The 18,074-nt window shown below is 47.3% G+C and overlaps 1 protein-coding gene across 23 annotated transcripts in view; it reads left to right on the top strand.

Annotated features, from left to right (window-relative positions):
• TACC1 (transforming acidic coiled-coil containing protein 1) overlaps window positions 1–18,074 on the top strand; it is a 112,252-nt gene that overhangs the window by 6,753 nt on the left and 87,425 nt on the right. For 8 of the 23 annotated variants that reach the window (XR_014830458.1, XM_085001092.1, XM_085001086.1 and 5 more), the window contains exon 1: window positions 15,164–15,301. The exons of 7 other annotated variants lie outside the window; for them this stretch is intronic. Coding sequence is in view for 9 of the 16 variants with exons in the window: in XM_085001086.1 (XP_084857212.1) it covers window positions 15,225–15,301 (77 nt within the window). In the remaining 7 variants the exon portion in view is untranslated. Of the gene's footprint in view, window positions 1–10,921; window positions 11,024–15,163; window positions 15,302–18,074 lie in introns of those variants that run through there. 8 more of the 23 variants (XM_085001090.1, XM_085001100.1, XM_021075696.2 and 5 more) reach the window with 2 other exon arrangements.

Genomic DNA, 18,074 nt, shown 5'->3' with positions numbered 1-18,074 from the left:
ACTCTGACAAGACAGAGGGGGTCTCACCCCCACCCCCAACTCAGCCCCCTCTGCACCTAATCCCGTGTTCCATATCAAAAACGAATCCCCTTTTGGGCTGTCCATCTGAAATGGTACACCTCTGACTTGAACCCAGGCTAAATCCAGACTGGGACCTGAACCCACAGTTTTGTTGTTATTGTTGTTGTTGTTTTCCTTTTAGGGCCACACCCACAGCATTATGGAAATTCTGGGGCTAGGGGTCAAATTGGAGCTGCAGCTGCGACCTATGCCACAGCCACAGCAACATGGGGTCTGAGCTGTATCTGGGACCTATGCTGTAGCTTGTGGCAATGGCAGATGCTTAACCCACTGAGCAAGGCCAGGGATTGAACCCATATCCTCATGGATACTAGTTGGGTTCTTAACCTGCTGAGCCTCAATGGGAACTCCAAACCCACAGTTTTTGTTTTGTTTTTTGCTTTTTTAGGGTTGTACCTGCAGCATATGGAAGTTCCCAGGCTAGGGGTCAAATTGGAGCTGCAGCTGTAGGCCTGTGCTACAGCCATAGCCGCACCAGATCTTAGCCGTGTCTCTGACCTGTGCCACAGCTCATGGCAACGCCGGATCCTTAACCCACTGAGTGAGGCCAGGGGTCAAACGTGCATCTCATGGATACTAGTCAGGTTTGCTACTGCTAAGGCACAATGGGAACTCCCAAACCCAAAGTTTTTTTTTTTTTTAAATTAGAATCACTCACTTTGTATCTGGACTTACTGAGGCTCAGGTTCTTTGTGTCTCAGAGCAGAAGGAATTCGGCAGGAGACAAAGTGATAGGCAAGAAATAGATTTATTGGGAATTCCCATCATAGCTCAGCAGAAACTAATCTGACTAGCATCCATGAGGACACAGGTTTGATCCCTGGTTAAGGATCTGGCATTGCCATGAGGTATGGTATAGGTCGCAGATGCGGCTCAGATCTGGCATTGCTGTGACTTTGGTGTAGACCAGCAGCTACAGTTCCAATTTGCCCCCTAGCCTGGGAACCTCTATATGCCATGGGTGCAGCCCTAAAAAAGACAACCCATCCTAAAAAAAACACCCCAAATCAAAACAAAGCAAACAAACAAACAGATTTATTAAGAAGGGACACTTGTGAGGGATACAAGTGGGCAGGCGAGGAGGCTCTGCCTTGAAAATTAGGTGGGCTACAGTTTTATCATCCAAACAAAGTGGAGAGGGGAAAAGAATGCCTTCTTCCTCAATCCTCGAGCAGACATCAGGTTTACATAGCAGCTCCTCCTTTGTTTTGGGTAGGAGAGTATTTGACCCTGTGAGGTCAAACTAGGACTGTCATGGTACTTACTCAGATCAGCAGAAGGGTGGTGACATCTGCTAAAATATGTCGAATCATCTCAGGTTTCCGTAGAATGAGGGTCTTCTACTTTGGAATGTCATCTTTCCCTTAAATTCTTGTTCTTGGTCCTAAGGATCATTATTTTGCTGAACTTGAATTCAAGCTTCATTTTATCTTTCACTTAATGCCCTTAGGCATATCTCATTATCTCATGCTTTAACTTATGGTTTTATAGTTAAGCAAGCCTGCTTCATTCCACAACATTCTGGTGGCTTTCTTCTTTCTCTCTCTCTCTCCTTTTCTTTCTTCCCTCCTTCCTTCCTTCCTTCCTTCCTTCCTTCCTTCCTTCCTGTCTTTCTGTCTTGTCTTTTTAGGGCTGCACGCTTGGTGTATGGCATATGGAGTGTGGAGGTTCCCAGGCTAGGTGTCGAATCGGAGCTGTAGCCGCAGCCACAGCAATGCCAAATCCAAGGAGCATCTGTGACCTACACCACAGCTCATGTCAACGCTGGATCCTTAACCCACTGAGCAGGATGAGGGATTGAACCTGTGTCGTCATGGATGCTAGTCACATCTATTTCCACTGAGCTACAATAGGAACTCTGTGATGGTTTTCCCGAGCGATTATTAACTCACAGTGGTCTCTCAAAGTCCCCTGGAATTCCCTCTCTCTCTATGGTCCCCTACTGGGACTTCTACCACTACCTATGTAACTATCCTACTCATCCCTATCACCTCCAACCCTCAATTTACCAGTGCTTGACTTGCAGGAAACCATTGGAGAGTGAGGCATGAATGAATTGGTACATGGGAGCATCTCTTGTGGGAGAACCGGATTTCACTGTGGCAGCAAATAGGGGAGCACTTTGGAGGAGGGAGACTCCCCACGCCCCCCTCCCCAGCTCCCCAGTTGGTACCCGCTCTAGTCTGGAGAGACAAGCTCCTTTCTGAGGCTCTGGGATCCACATCGCAAGCTTTTCATGTTACTTGATAGAGAAGCTGCTTATCTGAATTCTCCAAACCCTTAGAGCACTGACTCCACCTGGACAGAGTATGTGATATCTTTCTCTCTCTCTGTCTCTCTCTCTCCATCCTTTTCTCTTTCCTAGCACCTCCTCTTCCACTCACCTTCTAAGACTCCCCTTCTTTCTTTATCTCTAGTAAGGCTGTCAGGCCCTTAATTCACTGAACAGCTGTAATGCAGACATGGCTCATGTGTGGGCATGTTCACAATAAGAACGGATGGGGGGCAGGGGTGCTGGGGAGGAGAGCTGGAGACAAGATAACAGCAGAATTTAGGAATCAGTGAGCAGGGTGAGGAGGGTTTTAAAGGAGATAAGACCTTCATAAACAATAAACCAGGACTTACATGGGGCCATTGCTGCTTACGGAGGGTCCCAGGTTAATGACAGCAGTGGGATTAGAGGGAAAGGAGGAAATCTGTTGTATCTCCTAGGTCCCCTAAGATATATGGGGGTGGGGACGGGAAGTGACACCTTCTGTACTTTCAGCCCTGGGGGGCTCCTCAGCCTCCCCCTCTATTTTTAAAAGGAGGTTCCTAAGAGACAGAAGCAGACAGGAGGAGTTGGAAAAAGCAGACACAATACCGAACAAAATATCCCAAAGGCAGCGGCGGAAGGCTTGGTGTAGGTTCCTTGGTCCACGTGGGGCTCTCCTGGACCCTTGGAACTTTCCATAGTTTGATTTTCTGGCTAATTATTACCAGCTGCGTGGTTGCTGGCAGCCACCTCTGTGTTGGGCCTACCAGCCTGGTTCCGGGCCAGCCTGAGGGCTGCACCAGCTGCCGTCAGGGGCTGGGGCCCCTCGAGATTACTGCCGGAACCAGCAGGCGAGCCCTTGACTGCTGGCCCGCCCACTGGCTGAATGACTGGCCTCTCTGCTGCCTCCTGGCCTTTCACTGTAAGTTGTCTGGAGCTCTGTCTGGTTTTCTGTCCTCACAGTTTCTTGTCCAGCATCCCTGAGTGAGCTCCTTCCTTGAGGTGGCTCGGTGGCCTGCATGCACTGCCCATTCCTGCACAGATGAAGGTGGTGGGGGCGGGGGGGGGGCTTCACAGAAAAGAGAGGCCTGTGCAGATGTTAGTAAATAAACAGCTGTCAGGGCTCCAGGCACAGATCTGCCTCAGCCCAGTGAGGCATTCGGGTGGCTTCTGCAACCACGAACTTTAGGACTAAAAGGGATCTTGGAGACTTTCTGGTACAGACCCTTCATTTCACAGATAAGGAGAGCCATTCCTAGAGAAGCAGTGACTTGACCAAGGTCACAGAGCTTGGGTCCACAAAACCAGTCTGCCATGTGGGTGGTCTGGAGGGAGTTTACCATTTCATGGGTGCTGGATATTCCATTTGCCCCTAAATCCCATCCCCACCCTCCTCCACTCTCCTCTGAATGGCTCCCTTGCATTTGGCTCCTAGTTCAGGTTCTGCCGGTAGAGGCCACAGGCAGGAGGGCAGAGGGAGGGAAGAGTGACATGAAAGCATTTATCCCCCTTGCTCCTTTCCTGCTGTGTTGCCTGGGCTGGTTGGGTCCCCTGACTGGAGGCCACACTCCTGCCACATGGCCCTCTCCACATAGCTCTGTCCCTTTGACCCCTTAGGCCGAGGACAGCATCGTCTCGGTCATACAGCCCCTGGGAACTGCAGTGTCTCTTGTCTCCAAACTCTACTCAAATTTATGTAAAGAGTTCCTTTATTAAACTCTTAGGAGTTCCTATTGTGGCTCAGCAGGTTAAGAATCTGACTAGTATCCGTGAGGATGGAAGTTTGATCCCTGGCCTTGCTCAGTGGGTTAAGGATCTGGTGTTGCTATGGCTGTGGCATAGACCAGCAGCTGCAGCTCCAATTCACCCCCTAGCCTGGAAACTTCCATATTACCTGGCTCTACCACCTCCTTTTACAGATGAGGGAAGCGAGGCTTGGACAGCAGAATGTCCTTACCCACAGCAGGTTAATGAAGGATCCACCAAAGTGGAGGACTCAGGACTCAGCCTCAGGGCTTCTCTACTTGACTGCCGCACCTTCTCACCCAGGTCCTCCTTCTGGGCCATCTTTGGGTATTCTTTGTAGACTATCTACACACTTTCTAGGAACTGATAGGCAGTAGGAAGACACAATAGCGCAAGTGTGTGTTGCCACATGGAAGGAGGAAACAAAGCTGAGAGGGGTGGCTTAGATCAGTGAACCAGCCCACAGTGAGATGGGGAGGCTGAGGCAGATGTCACCCAACACACAGCTTCCTCCATTGAGAACATCTTCCTAAGAAAACAAGTCAGCTGAACCGAACAATGGACTTAATGATGGAGTTGGTCTGCATTCTGCAACAAGTTCTTTATCTCGCCACAGACCCACTTGATGAACTTTGGCTACAGGACAACAGTAAAGGCATTGCTTCAATGAGGCTTACGCAGACCCCCCCCCCCCATAGGTCACACTGATAGAAGAACACATCAGAGAAGATAATAGTCTCTCTGTCTAGACCAAGTCTAGCTGGCAGAATCCAGATCTGGAGCGGCCCTTTAAGAGGGACAATGACATTCCAGAAACCATCCACCACTAATGATGTAGAGGCTATACACTTTGTGAGGATAAAAGAGAAACTGTTTCGGAGTTCCTATGGTGGCTCAGTGGGTTACCAACCTGACTAGTGTCCATGGAGATGCAAGTCTGATCCCTGGCCTCGCTCAGTGGGTTAACGATCCAGTGTTGCCATAAGCTGTGGTGTAGGTCACAGATGTGGCTCAGATCTTATGGCTGTGGCGTAGGCTGGCAGCTCCAGCTCCACTCTGACCTCTAGTCAGGGAACTTCCACACGCCGCAGGTAGGACCCTAAAAACAAAACAAAACAAAACAAATAAAATATAGGGGAGTGGTTTTTAAAAATAAACCTTGTATTTTATAATAGTTTTAGATTTATAGAAACTAAGATAGAACAGTGTTCCAATATAACCCACATCCAGAATTCCCCTTCTATTAACATTTGATGTTTGTATGTTGCATACGTCACAATTAATGAGCCAATATGGACAGATTATTATTATTAACCAAAATTCATATTTCATTTAGACTTCTTTGATTTTGGTCTCATGTCCACTTTCTGTTCCAAGGTCCCATCCAGGACATGACTTTTTGATGCTCTTGGTTGGATAGTTTTTCAGATCTTTCTTTTGATTACCTTGAAAGTTTTGAGGACTGCTGATCTGGTCTTTTGTAGAATGTCCCTCCACTGGGATTTGTCTGATGTTTTTCTCATGATGACACGAGGGCTGTGGGTTCTTGGGAGGAAGGTTGCAGAAGTAAAGTGCCATTTCATTGCATCTTATCAAGGGTATGTACCATGAACATGACTTCTCACTATTGGCATTGACCTTGATTGCCTGGCTAAAGCAGTGCTTGCCAGATTTCCCATTGTAAATTACTCTCTTCTCCCCCTTTGGAAGAAAGTCACCGTGTACATCTCCTGCGTAAGGAGTTAAGCGTTGCCTTGTTGAGGGTGGAGTTTGTTTTTCTTTCCTTTCTTCCTTTTTTTCATTGTCTTTTTGGGGCCTCACCCACAGCATATGGAGGTTCCCTGGCTAGGGGGTGAATCAGAGCTGTAGCCTTTGGCCTACACCACAGCCACAGCAACACCAGATCTGAGCCACGTCTTCAACCTACACCACGGCTCATGGCTACGCTGGATCCTTAACCCACTGAGCAAGGCTGGGGATCAAACCACGTCCTTATGGATACTAGTCGGATTTGTTTTTGCTGAGGCACGACGGGAACTCCTAAGTTTGTTTTTCCACGAAGAGGTCAGAATTCTTTTTCTTGGAGGAGTTGTCTCCTATCTTCATTTATTTATTTGCTAAATCATTTGTATATGTTAATAGAGACTCATGCATATCTATTCCATACTTCACATTATATCTAGTCATAATTTATTATTTTAACTGTTCAATTTGTTCCAGCTTTGTCATTGGGAAGGCTCTCAGTTGGCTTCTTTTTAAAAATTAAATTTATTTTTAATTAGGGTATAGTTGATTTACAGTGCTGAGTCAATTTCTGCCATACAGCATAGTGGCCCAGTCAAACATATACATATTCTTTTTCTCATATTATCTTCCATTATGGTCTATCCCAAGAGACCAGATGTAGTTCCCTGTGCTATACAGCAGGACCTCATTTCTTATCCATCAGTTGGCTTCTGTGTTCCATTGTTATGCTCCCATCAATGTGGGTTTTGGTGTGGTTTTTGAGCCCTTCTTTGTTTTCTGGCCCTGGAAGATGCTCCAGGATTGTCTTATCTACTTCCTACCCCAGTCCTAGAATCAGCCATTTCTTCAAGGAGCCCTGGTTCCTTGGACTGGAGAATGGTATTGAGAACCAAGATCTGGGCACCAGATATGCTTATTGCTACTGAGGTGCTGTTTCTTCCAGGCCCTTTTGGCTGATAGCACAAGAAGTGATATATCTGTCTTCTAACCTGTGTATACACACACATTTAAAAATATTTCTGTAGGAAACCATCTGAATCTATATTCAGCAGAACATGGATTCATAGTGATGTCTCCAACCCCAATCTATGACTGCATGGATCTTTCTAGACCTCCCTTTTTGTCCAGAACTCCCTGCCTAGATGATGAGAAACCTGTCTCCCACCATCTGCCATCCATCCACTTCATTGTTCAATTGCAACATACGTGTGTAGCGGTATTAGAACTGTTAACACATACATCCGTGGGAAGCAACTTTATCGGCTGGAGAATGGTGGTTATAGACAAGTTCTTTTCCTTTTGGTCTTTTCCAAAGATTCCACTCACTTACAAAGCTAGCTAGGCCAGCGTCTTTACCCCCACAGTACCTCCAGTGGAGTTATTTCATATATCTGTAATATGGTTAGATTGTTTTCATCCTGGGAAGCCCTGAGCTCCTAAATAATTTTTCTTTAATTTGCATACACTAAGATTCACTCTTTGCGCTGTGAAGGCCCCTGAAACATGTAGTGTCATGTCCCCACCATTACAGTATCACATGGAATAATTTTACACCCTAAAAAATCCCCTCTGGAGTTCCCTAGTGGCTCAGCAGATTAAGGATCTGGCGTTGTCGCTGCTGTGGCTCTGGTTACTGCTGTGGTGAGGGTTTGATCCCTGTCCTGGGGACTTCTGCATACCATAGGTGCAGCCAAAAACAAACAAACAAAACCTCTGCTTCACTTTTTTTTTTTTTAACAGCTGCACCTGTATCATGTTCCCAGGCTAGGGGTCAAATCAGAGCTGTAGTTGAGGCCTTCACCACAAGCCACAGCAACACCAGATCCGAGCTGCATCTTCAACCTACACCACAGCTTGTGGCAACACCAGATTTTTAACCCATTGAGCAAGGCCGGGGATCGAATCCCCATCCTTGTGGAGACTACGTCAGGTTCTCAGTCCACTAAGCTAAAACAGGAACTCTTTCCAGCTTCATTGATTAAGGTTTATTGAGGAGTGACACCTGGAAAAGGAAAAGGAGAGAAAGCACCACTGGGCAGCAGAGCCCTCAGACCGTGATGCAGGTTGAACTAGGTCAAGCCTTTATATCACCACCTTGCTCAGCCATTGTCAGGGAAGCAGGGGGCGGGGGGAGAGCATCTTCCAGAGAAGACTGATCTCAGCTCAAAAGCCAAGGCTGACTCTGAAGGCAGTAACAGCTGGAGGTTATCAGCTAACCGCATTCCTTGAAGCTGGGTTGCTGTATCCATTCTTGACATGGAGCCAAGTGCTGCAACTGCGTCTGCCAGAAATATTTTTGATGTTTCCAAGCAGAGGTTGGTTGACCATTGGTCAAGAATCCTGAGCAGAGGATGGAGTTCCCTGGTGGCTCAGTGGGTTAAGGATCTGGTGTTGTCACTGCTGTGGCTCTGGTTACTGCTGTGGCACAGGTTTGATCCCTGGGCCTGGAACTTCCATATGCCATGGGCATGGTACCACAAGAAAAAAAAAAAAGATTCTTGAGCAGAGGACTCCTGTATCATGTGGAATTTGGAATCAAGTGGTCCCATTGGTTTCTTTCATCTCTTGGGCCCCATGACAATCCTTCAGCCTGCTTTGATCCAGACAACCCAGGTTTTCTGTTTCTCACATTCACTCTACATTTCTCAAGCCCCTGCTTCCCTTACCCTGACCAGCTTGTGCTCTGCTCTGTCCTAGAGGTAGGATCAGCGACCAAGACTATTGGTGGAGGTTCTGAGGAGCCAAAAGATGGCATTTGTGGCTCCCTTTCCACTGCTCACAGCTTCTTAGACCCCAGATGCTTTAAAAAAAAAAAAATGGGTATGGGGATTCCCTTTGTGGTCCAGTGAATTAAGAACCCAATCACTATCCATGAAGATGTGGGTTCCATCCCCGGCCTCCCTCAATGGGTTAAGGATCCAGCATTGCTGCAAACTGCAGTGTAGGTTGCAAATGTGGCTCAGAATTGGTGTTGCTGTGGCTGTGGTGTAGGCCAGCAGCTACAGCTCTGAATTGACCCCTGGCCTGGGAACTTCCATATGCCGCAGGTGAGGCCATAAAAAGACCAAAAAAAAAAAAAAATGGGTACAGTACCAACATTACTGTGGACTGCAGATTGGAGCATAGATATAAAGGCTTGTGAGTATAGGCAAGAAAGCTGAAACATTCGAAGCTAAGATTACACAAGCCAAATCCTTTTGGACATGTCTGCTCCCTTGAATATGGAAAACACAAAACAACAGCACTCCCTACTGATCTGGGCATATAACACACCTGGCAGAGTATATTTTTAATTTTCTTCCACCCTAACTCCTATGGGTGCCCCTGGGTTTTTATCCACAGGTGTGGAATCCTTTTAGGGCAGTTCTTGCTTTTCTCTGCAGGAAGGGGAAAAACTTCCAGAAGCAAGAGTGGCTGTGAGGTTTTGTGCTACCTGTGATTACTCTTCCCTTTAATTAACTTGCTGAAGCTTAAAAGCCTGTTTTATTCTTGTAACTTGGCAGCTCTGCCTGGCTCACAAATGTCCTAAGATAAACAGGCGAGGTCCATACAGAGCCTCTTAGGACAGTCTTAGCTTCTAAGCCAAAAGGACTTTTTATATTTACTTTGTCGCTCTTAAAACATTTCCTTTGAATGTTTGTCTCTGCTTTGAAGCATTTTCAGGCTTCATAGACCCTGTTTGTTTTGCGCAGCCAGAGAACAGTAGCATTTTCTTTCTTTTTTTTTTTTTTCTTTTCTTCTTCTTTTTTAATGGCTGCACCCATGGCATATGGAAGTTCCTGGGCCAGGGACTGAATCTGAACCACAGCTGTAGCTTATGCCACAGCTGCAGCAATGCCAGATCCTTAACCCATTGGGCCATAGCAGGAATGCCAGCATTTTTTTTTTTTTCTTATATGCACACTGCTATTTTCATACAGTGAACCATACTTACTGATTTTAATTCCAAAGGCTCACAAATGAAATCACTTCCTTGAATCCAGACCCTCAGGGATCTTGCCAGCCTTCGTTTTCCTGTCCCCTCTGACATTTCTCAGTGGAATAACTAAAGCCAGAACCTGCCGGGTCAGAGGGTGGAAATAAAGTATTGGTTGATAAACTTTCCCGACCCCCTCCCACCACCAGGACCAGACCATGGGGTTGGAATCCATGTTTAAATACCCAGTGGTTACCCCAGGTCACTACCCTAAAGTTACAGGAGACCCACAAGAGTGCTAAGAGTTAATATTCCAAAAAGACACTTGTGGTAACTGAATCCAGGATGTTTAAATTATGGGCAGATTCTGTCTCTGAAAACAATGCCCAAGCACAAACAAAATAGTCTGCTTAAAAAAAAAAAAATTAATAAAAAGCCCACGAAGCGTGTACTGTCCCTGAACTGTTATGTAGGAATAGAAATGACAAGTGAATGAAATTGTTGGGTGGTTTTTATTTATGTTTTGTTTTTTTCTGTAAGTGCTTTCATTCGTCTCCCTGAGAATACAGATTGAAGTTGTATATTTGGGGAGTTCCCGTTGTGGCTCAGCAGGTTAAGAACGCTACTGGTCTCCATGACAATGTGGGTTCGATCCCTGGCTTTGCTCAGTGGGTTAAGGATCCGGTGTTGCTACAAGCTGTGGCATAGGTTGCAGATGCAGCTTGGCTTTCAGCATTGCCGTGGCTATGGTGTAAGGCAGCAGCTGCAGTTCTGATTCGACCCCTAGCCTGGGAATTTCCCATATGCCGCAAATGCAGCCCTAAAAAAAAGAGAGAGAGAGAGAAATCGTGAACTTTCCAGCTGTTTCCACAGAAGGACTACAGGGGTCATGGGTCTGAAACATGATCTCTCTTCTGGAAACTGGCCACTTAGGATAGGTGACAGGTGCATCACCTTGAAATAGGGAAATAAAGACTCCCCCCAACCCCCGCCTCCCAGATCTCAGCTTTGCCAGCACTGAGTGTTGGAGAACAGCAGTCACACAGAGTGGCTATTGGAATTACAGAGGAATTTCAGAGAATTAGCTTTAGGCAAAAAGGCATTTGGCTGGAAACTTGCACTGAAAACTTAACCTTGTAAGTCAGCATGTGACTTCCACCTGACTTCATTTTCTTCAGTCCCAAAGGTTCCAAGGCCAGAGAACAGGTCCTGGTCTGGACTGCTGACATGTTCCCTCTTCAGAGTCAACTGGGAATAAATTCAAAGACAAGTCTACACAGGTAACTTTTCTCTTTGACACTGAGAATAATCGGGAGAGTTTTGAAAGTCAACATTTTTCTTTTCCAATCGAATAACAGATATGTAATCTTTGGATCTGGGTTAAGTGTGAATGAAGTAGATAAGGGTTGAGTAAAGAACAAAGGACAGGGTAGGCATGGGGAAATCTGAGTCCCTGTTCCAAACTGGCTCTCTCTCTTGACCTTGGGCAAGTTGCTGGTGTATCAGGGCCTTCACTGACCTATATTAAAATAAGAAGGTGGTAAACCAACTATAATGGAAAAAGTAAAAATCATTTAAAAAATAAAATAAGAAGGTGGAACTAGATGGCCTCTAATATAGCCTTTCTAGCTCTGTTCTAGGGCCCTGTCTCTTAGTTTTGACTTTTGTTGTTTTTGTTGTGTGTAGGCAAAAATAATGATGCAATGCAAGGTGGAATTAGGGGACAAATTTGCAAGAGGGTCATCTTGAGTCTGGTGGCAGGCCTTGGGAGACTCTTACCTTAGCCAGTACGTTTGCAAAGATGGACTGAGACTGGAGTTCTCACTGTGGTGCAGTGGGTTAAGAAGCTGAGTGCAGCAGTTTGGGTGGCTGAGGAAGTGAGGGTTTGATTCCTGACCTGGTGCAGTGGGTTAAAGGATCTGGCATTGCTACAGCTATGGTTTAGGTCACAGTTGCAGCTTGGATTCCATCACTGGCCCTGGAACTTCCATATGCTGCAGGTGCAGCCATAAAATTTTAAAAATATATGTAGGTATTTTTAGGGAGTTCTCATTGTGGCTCAGTGGGTTAAGAATCCGACTAGTATCCATGAGGATGTGGGTTCAATCCCTGGCATCGCTCAGTGGGTTAAGGATCTGGCTGCAGTGTAGGTTGAAGATGTGGCTCGGATTCAGCATTGCTGTGGCAGTGGCATAGGCCTGCAGCTGCAGCCCCAATTCGACCCCTAGCCTGGGAATTTCCATATGCTGCAGGTGCGGCCCTAAATACATATATATAAGGCAAAATGAATTGTAAACCAAGGGGCATTTAAGCGGAGGATTTGCAGATATCCTATATCACTGTTAGAGATCTGCAGCCAGTTTCTGGGATGGAGAGACAGATCCTGGTTCTGCTTCCATAAGAAGGACAAATCACAGTTTGGGGAGAAGAGGGGTGTTTGGGGCTGTCTACCCAGGGCATTTACCCTGAAAATCCCTCATAAATTTACTCCCCAAAGACAAGAATTCCCTTCACTGTCTTTACTCCTCTGGTTACCTTGGTCTCTGTCGAAGCCAGGGCAGAAAAACCAGTAAATGCAAGCATCTCGGCAGAGATGCCCCTTGGGCCCCTATAGACTAATAATAGATTGATAATTTCATATTATCGTGCTGACTCCCTCCCCCCCCCTCACTGTCTCAGTTTCTCCATCCACAATAGGGTGTGGGCTTCACTTTTTTTCCTTTTCTTTTAAACCATTTTAGTGATGTTATCCTGTGCCTTTCTGCACAGATAGTAATAAAACTCTTCCCAACAGTCCATCTTGTCTATCGGGTAAAAAGAAAATATTCCCATCCTCACTCTCTTCTCCCATCCCTTCCCCTCCCATTTTCCACTTGGAATGACCCACTGGGAATAAAGGTCTTTCTCCCTAGGAGGGGCTGAGTGTTCCTCTGGAAGGGGACCACCTCTGACAGGGTTGTGTTTGCATTGTCACCGGCATGTCAATCACATTGCCAAAGTACTCCAGACAGAATGTGGGGAGAATTTGAACTTCTAAAAATGATCTAGAAGTTCCCGTTGTGGCTCAGCAGGTTATGAACCTGACTAATATCCATGAGGGATGCAGGTTCGATCCCTGGCCTCACTCAGTGGGTTAAGGATCTGGTGTTGCTTTTTCTTTTCACTTTTTTCACTACGCTCTGAGCTGCAGCGCAGGTCACGGATGCAGCTCGGATCTGGCATGGCTGTGGTTGTGGTGTAGAGCTGCCGCTGCAGCTCCGATTCAACATATGTCATAGGTGTGGCCCTAAAAAGAAAAAAAAGATCTGCCAAGAGTCAGCTTTTCTTCAGTTGCTTGAAATCCTTTCCTCAAAATCTCTGCGCCTAGTCTCACTACACTTTTACTCATTAATATTTATTTTTCCACCCTCAAATATTCTGCTTGTATATGTCTACAATGCAGCAGCATCTGAACCCTGGGAACTCTGGGGCTAGAGTGAAGATAATGTATAAACAGCAAGTAAAATTTGACATAAAAAAAAAGAGAGATCCGTTGTAAATATAAGTCTCTGTTAGGGTTTTCCCATCCTTTCTGGAAATATTAAAATGTGGCCACATACGTCTTTATTGCCTATAGTTTCTACTCAAGGACGAAGTTAATGTTCAATACCATTCTCTGTGTCTAATCACAGGCTCATTCATTCATTCCATGAACGCAAACATTTATTGTATATAAGCCAGGATACAGCACTGTGCCAGGCACTAAGCTTGGATACAGAGATAAGGAAGTGTTCTTGCCATTAGAGGACTCATATTCCAGTGGAAATACAGACACATGAAAGATCAGTACAAAATAACATTGATAAGTGCTATGTTAGAGGAATTAACAAGTGCTCTAGGAGCAGTGGGAAGGAAGGTGATAATGTGTGTAGGATGAATGCATATACCAATATTATGAGTGTCCACTATATGTGCGCCAAGCAGTGTTGGGGGAAACAATGAAAACGAAATAAATTTCCTGTCGTGGGAGTTCCCGTCGTGGCTCAGTTGAAAAGAATCCAACTAGTAGCCATGAGGATGCCGTTAGGTCCCTGGCCTCTCTGAGTGGGTGGGGGATCCTGTGTTGCGGTGAGCTGTGGTGTAGGTCGCAGGTGTAGCTTGGATCTGGCGTTGTGGTGTAGGCCGGAACTCCGATTATAGCAATATCCATATGTTTCGGGTGAGGCCATAAAAAAAAAATAATCCCTGTCCATTATGGAGTTTACATTATAGTCAACAGGCAATAAGAGGCGACGTCAGGCTGCAGTCTAGGGTTATAAATGGGAGTTTGAGTTGGGCCCAGAAGTCCCAAAAGGTGTTAGGAGAAAAGGGCACTGCCCTCTAAACACGCAAAATAAAACACGGAGTTCCCCTGCTGTGGCGGTGAAAGGCGATTGTGTGCTTCTCTTCAGCTCTAGGACACAGGTTCGATCCCCCCTCCCCCACCCCACTCAGCACATCAGTTAAAGCATCCAGCATTGCCTCAGCTGTGGCATATGTGGCAACTGTGGCTCATATCTGATCCCTGGCCCAGGAACTCCATATGCCACCTGGCAGCCAAGAAAGTAAAGTAATAAAATAAAAATAAAATTCTGGAGAGATGGCTGGAGGGGAGGAAAGTAGAGGCTGGAATGGGTGAGAAAGAGATGAACTACTCTGAAAAGGGAGCTGTGATGTGTAGGCGGGAGTGGATCACAGGTGTAGCGGGAGGGACAGGGTGCGTTTTTTTTTCCCCCGAAGACAGAGTCGGGAAGAGAACGCATTCAATGGTTGTCAGAACCAGAAGGGACATTAAGAGATAAAGAACTATCTCACTCTTATTTTACATAAGAAGAAGGGGAGGGTGAAGTAACTTGTCCCCAGTCTAGTCGGGGCTAGTTGGGGGCACAACAAGGATTCCCCCAGTTTTCTGCACAACTCCGCGCAGGCCTCTCGGCGGGAGTAGCGGCGAGGGGAGGCCCTCCGGCTTCAAGGCACCCCGCGGCGGGGATGCCGGCACACACCGCCCCCTCCCGAGGCTTCTCCGCAAGGCTGCCCCGCCTGGCCTCCCCCCGGCCGCGCCTCTGCCTCTCGTAGCCTGGCTTCCCGGGCGGGGCGGGCAGGGAGAGCGACGGCTCCTGGGCCCCCGCCCCCTCCACCTGTTGCCCTCCGCCGCCCCCGGGGGCTCCCTGACGGCGTGACCCGCGGGCTCAGCATCGCGGCGCTGGGGCCCTGAGCTGGGGTCCCGGGCCGCAGAGCGGGTCGAGCCCCGCGATTGGCGGAGGAATCGCGCCGTCTCCAGTAACGCCCTTTCGCCCGCTCTCCCGGCGGCCGGGACCCTGAGGCCGGGCTCCCGGCACCCCCGCCCACCCGCGCGGCCCCACCCTTCCTCCTCCGCCCGCCGCCTCCTCCTGCCAGGGTCCGGGTCGGGCTGGCGAACCGCGGAGCAAGGACAGGCGCAGCCGGAGCGCCGCGCTCCGAGCCATGGGAGGCGCCCACTCTCAGAGCCCGAGGGGCCGGGAGCCGGCCACGGAAAGGCCCCCGAGACCCCATGAGAACGCGTGAGTCCAGAACCCCTATACTTTCCGCCCCTCAGATCCCGGGGCCGCTGTTCGGAGCTTGGCGTGCCAGCCGGGAGCGCAAGGTTTGGGTCCCGCCAGAGCTGGGAAAGTGGGGCCCCAGCTCGCGCTGGGGGTGGGGGGGCGCAGGGGCGCAGGGGTGGGCCTGGTAGGACACTCGGCCCGAGGCTTGCTCTGCAAGGCCCTGGGAGGTGCAGGGCCACAACCTCACCGGGACAGATCGCGCCCTGGTGGGGTTGCTGTCCCGCGCCCTTTCACGTTGCGCGGGTGGGACAAGGAGACCCCGAGGTTTTCCGGACTCTTGCAAGAAGGAATACACACGTGTCCCAAAGGGCTCAGAAACACTCCGGAGACAGAGCCATTTGCAGGGAGGGGCAGATGTTTGAAGGGGACTCGAGTCTCAAAGATAAGTCGGCTTGGCTCCTGTGTTGGCCTTCGGAGTTCAGGAATTTGATGCAGTGTTCGCTGTTCACAAGAACTCCCTCTCTTGTTTGCTCCGAGGGCTTCGTGATGATCTCAGAGAAAGGGCTGTATTGTAGCAGCAGCAATTAGGCTTTTGTTCTGGGACAGCAACAGTTGGGGACACCAAGTACTGAAATGCAAGCTTCGAAGGGAGGTTTTTAGAGAACGTGATTTAGAGCCAAGTTGCGCGGTTTGAAAGATGGCCTCGCTGTTTATTAGAGAGGATGCTTCGCTATTTATTTGAGAACCCAAACAATCTTTAAGTGTTTAATTTAAAATGTTTGAAGTGTATTTGTGTCTTGGAGGTGAAGTAATGTCAAGGAATCCATACTCTATTTTAATTCAGCCAATGCCAAAGCTTTGTAGTTTGAGAAAGATGCACTTGGCCCTCACATATAAGCAGCCTGCGCCATGGGAGGGCTTCTTTCAGATTATCTTTTCAAGGCAAAGTAACTTCCCCAATATCCAAATGATAGATGCGTTCATTGTTCCTCCTGATGTTTACATACAATCATGAATCTAAACTTAGTTCAGGCATCTTATTAATCACAAGAATAGCTGAGAAATATGGAGCACGTATAATGTGCCAGATACTGTTCTAAATAGTCTCTATGTTATTTAATCCCCAAGAACACCGAGTTTCTGTTATTGCCCTCATTTTACTGATGAGGAAACTAAAGTACAGAGAGAAGTGACATGTCCAAGGTCACGCAGCTGGAAAGATCTTGCTGCAGCTACTTCTCATAAAGAGTAGGGGCTGTCCTAGAAAACAAACTTTTATCTCAGTCAGCACAACACACCCCATTTTTTCCCTTTAGTTCTTCCCCAATAAGGGAGAAATCTGAATTAGCAACACTAGCACCTAACGAGAAAAAAAATTGCCAAAGTTGAATTTAACTTTTTATTTTGTTTTTTTTTTTTTTTTTGTCTTTTTGCCTTTTCTAGGGCCGCTCCCGCTGCATATGGAGGTTCCCAGGCTAGGGGTCTAATCGGAGCTGTAGCCACCAGCCTACACCACAGCTGCAGCCACGCGGGATCCGAGCCACGTCTGCAACCTACACCACAGCTCATGGCAACGTGGGATCCTTAACCCACTGAGCAAGGCCAGGGATTGAACCCTTAACCTTATTGTTCCTAGTCGGATTCCTTAACCACTGAGCCACGACGGGAACTCCGAATTTAACTTTTTAAAAAGCAGCCATAAGAGGCAGTGTAAAACTGAGATGAAGTTAAGAGGTTTGTGTTTTGTTTTGTTTTTTTTTTTTTGCTTTCTTTTAGGGCCACACCTGCGGCATATGGAAGTTCCCAGGCTAGGGGTTCGGGGAATCGGAGCTGCAGCTACTGGTGGACACCACAGCCACAGCAATGTGGGATCCAAGTCGCAGCTATACCGCAGCTCGTGGCAATGCCAGATCCTTAACCCACTGATCAAAGCCAGGGATAGAACTTGAGTCCTCATGGATACTAGTTGGGTTTATTACTGCTGAGCCACAATGGGAACTCCAAAGTTAAGAGTTTCGAAGGCAGGTGGCCCTGCGTATAATTCCAGGCTCTGCTCCTTAATTGCTGGAGATCTTTTATCTGTCCCTTAACCTCTCTGTGTCTGTTTCCTTGTATATAAAATGGGAATAAAGACAGTGTCCACTTCACAGGCTATTCTGTGATGTGATAATACTATGTATATATGAATAACAAGTTACAGTTTTATCTCTGCACAATTCAGTTGTTTTAGCTAAGCATGACAGTCTTTAATCCTTGTGAGCATGTGGTTGGTTTTATGGTGTAGCTGGAAAGTGAATATTTGAATCGTTTCCTGATGGGATGCTGTAGAAATGAACTTGGGGCTTGCCGTGTAGGATTCAGTTGTTAGGGTAAAAAATTGATTCTCAGTTGTCAAATTATCCTGTGGTTTGGCAACAAATAGAGGATCTCTTTCTACAATAAGGTTCCGCAAGTGCCTTATGTAGTTAGCAAAGCTTGCCTAAAAATAATCAAGGTAAAAGTCCATCCTTGGTCTAAACCTGGGAATACCACCCAGAGCTTCCCTACCCTGCTTTAGTGAGTACATTAAGAACAGCGCTCTTGCATAGGTTCCCTGGTACAGCGGAGGATTGTAGAGGTGATAAGCTACTGTCATCCTTAGGTTGCTGGTTTGATTCTGGCTCGAAGGAAGTACCTAGGCTTGGAGTTCCAGTTGTGGCTCAGCGGGTTATGAATGTGACTAGTATCCATGAAGATGTGGGTTGATCCCTGGCCTTGTTCAGTGGGTTAAAGGATCTCGTGTTGTCACAAG

This window comes from Sus scrofa, chromosome 15 (genome assembly GCF_054392235.1).
Source record: "Sus scrofa isolate SSC_HxYL_T2T_F1_AM1 chromosome 15, Sscrofa_HxYL_maternal_Yorkshire_Landrace_v2.0, whole genome shotgun sequence".
Classification (NCBI taxonomy): Eukaryota; Metazoa; Chordata; class Mammalia; order Artiodactyla; family Suidae; genus Sus; species Sus scrofa.
This window is presented reverse-complemented; position numbering and strand designations above follow the sequence as displayed.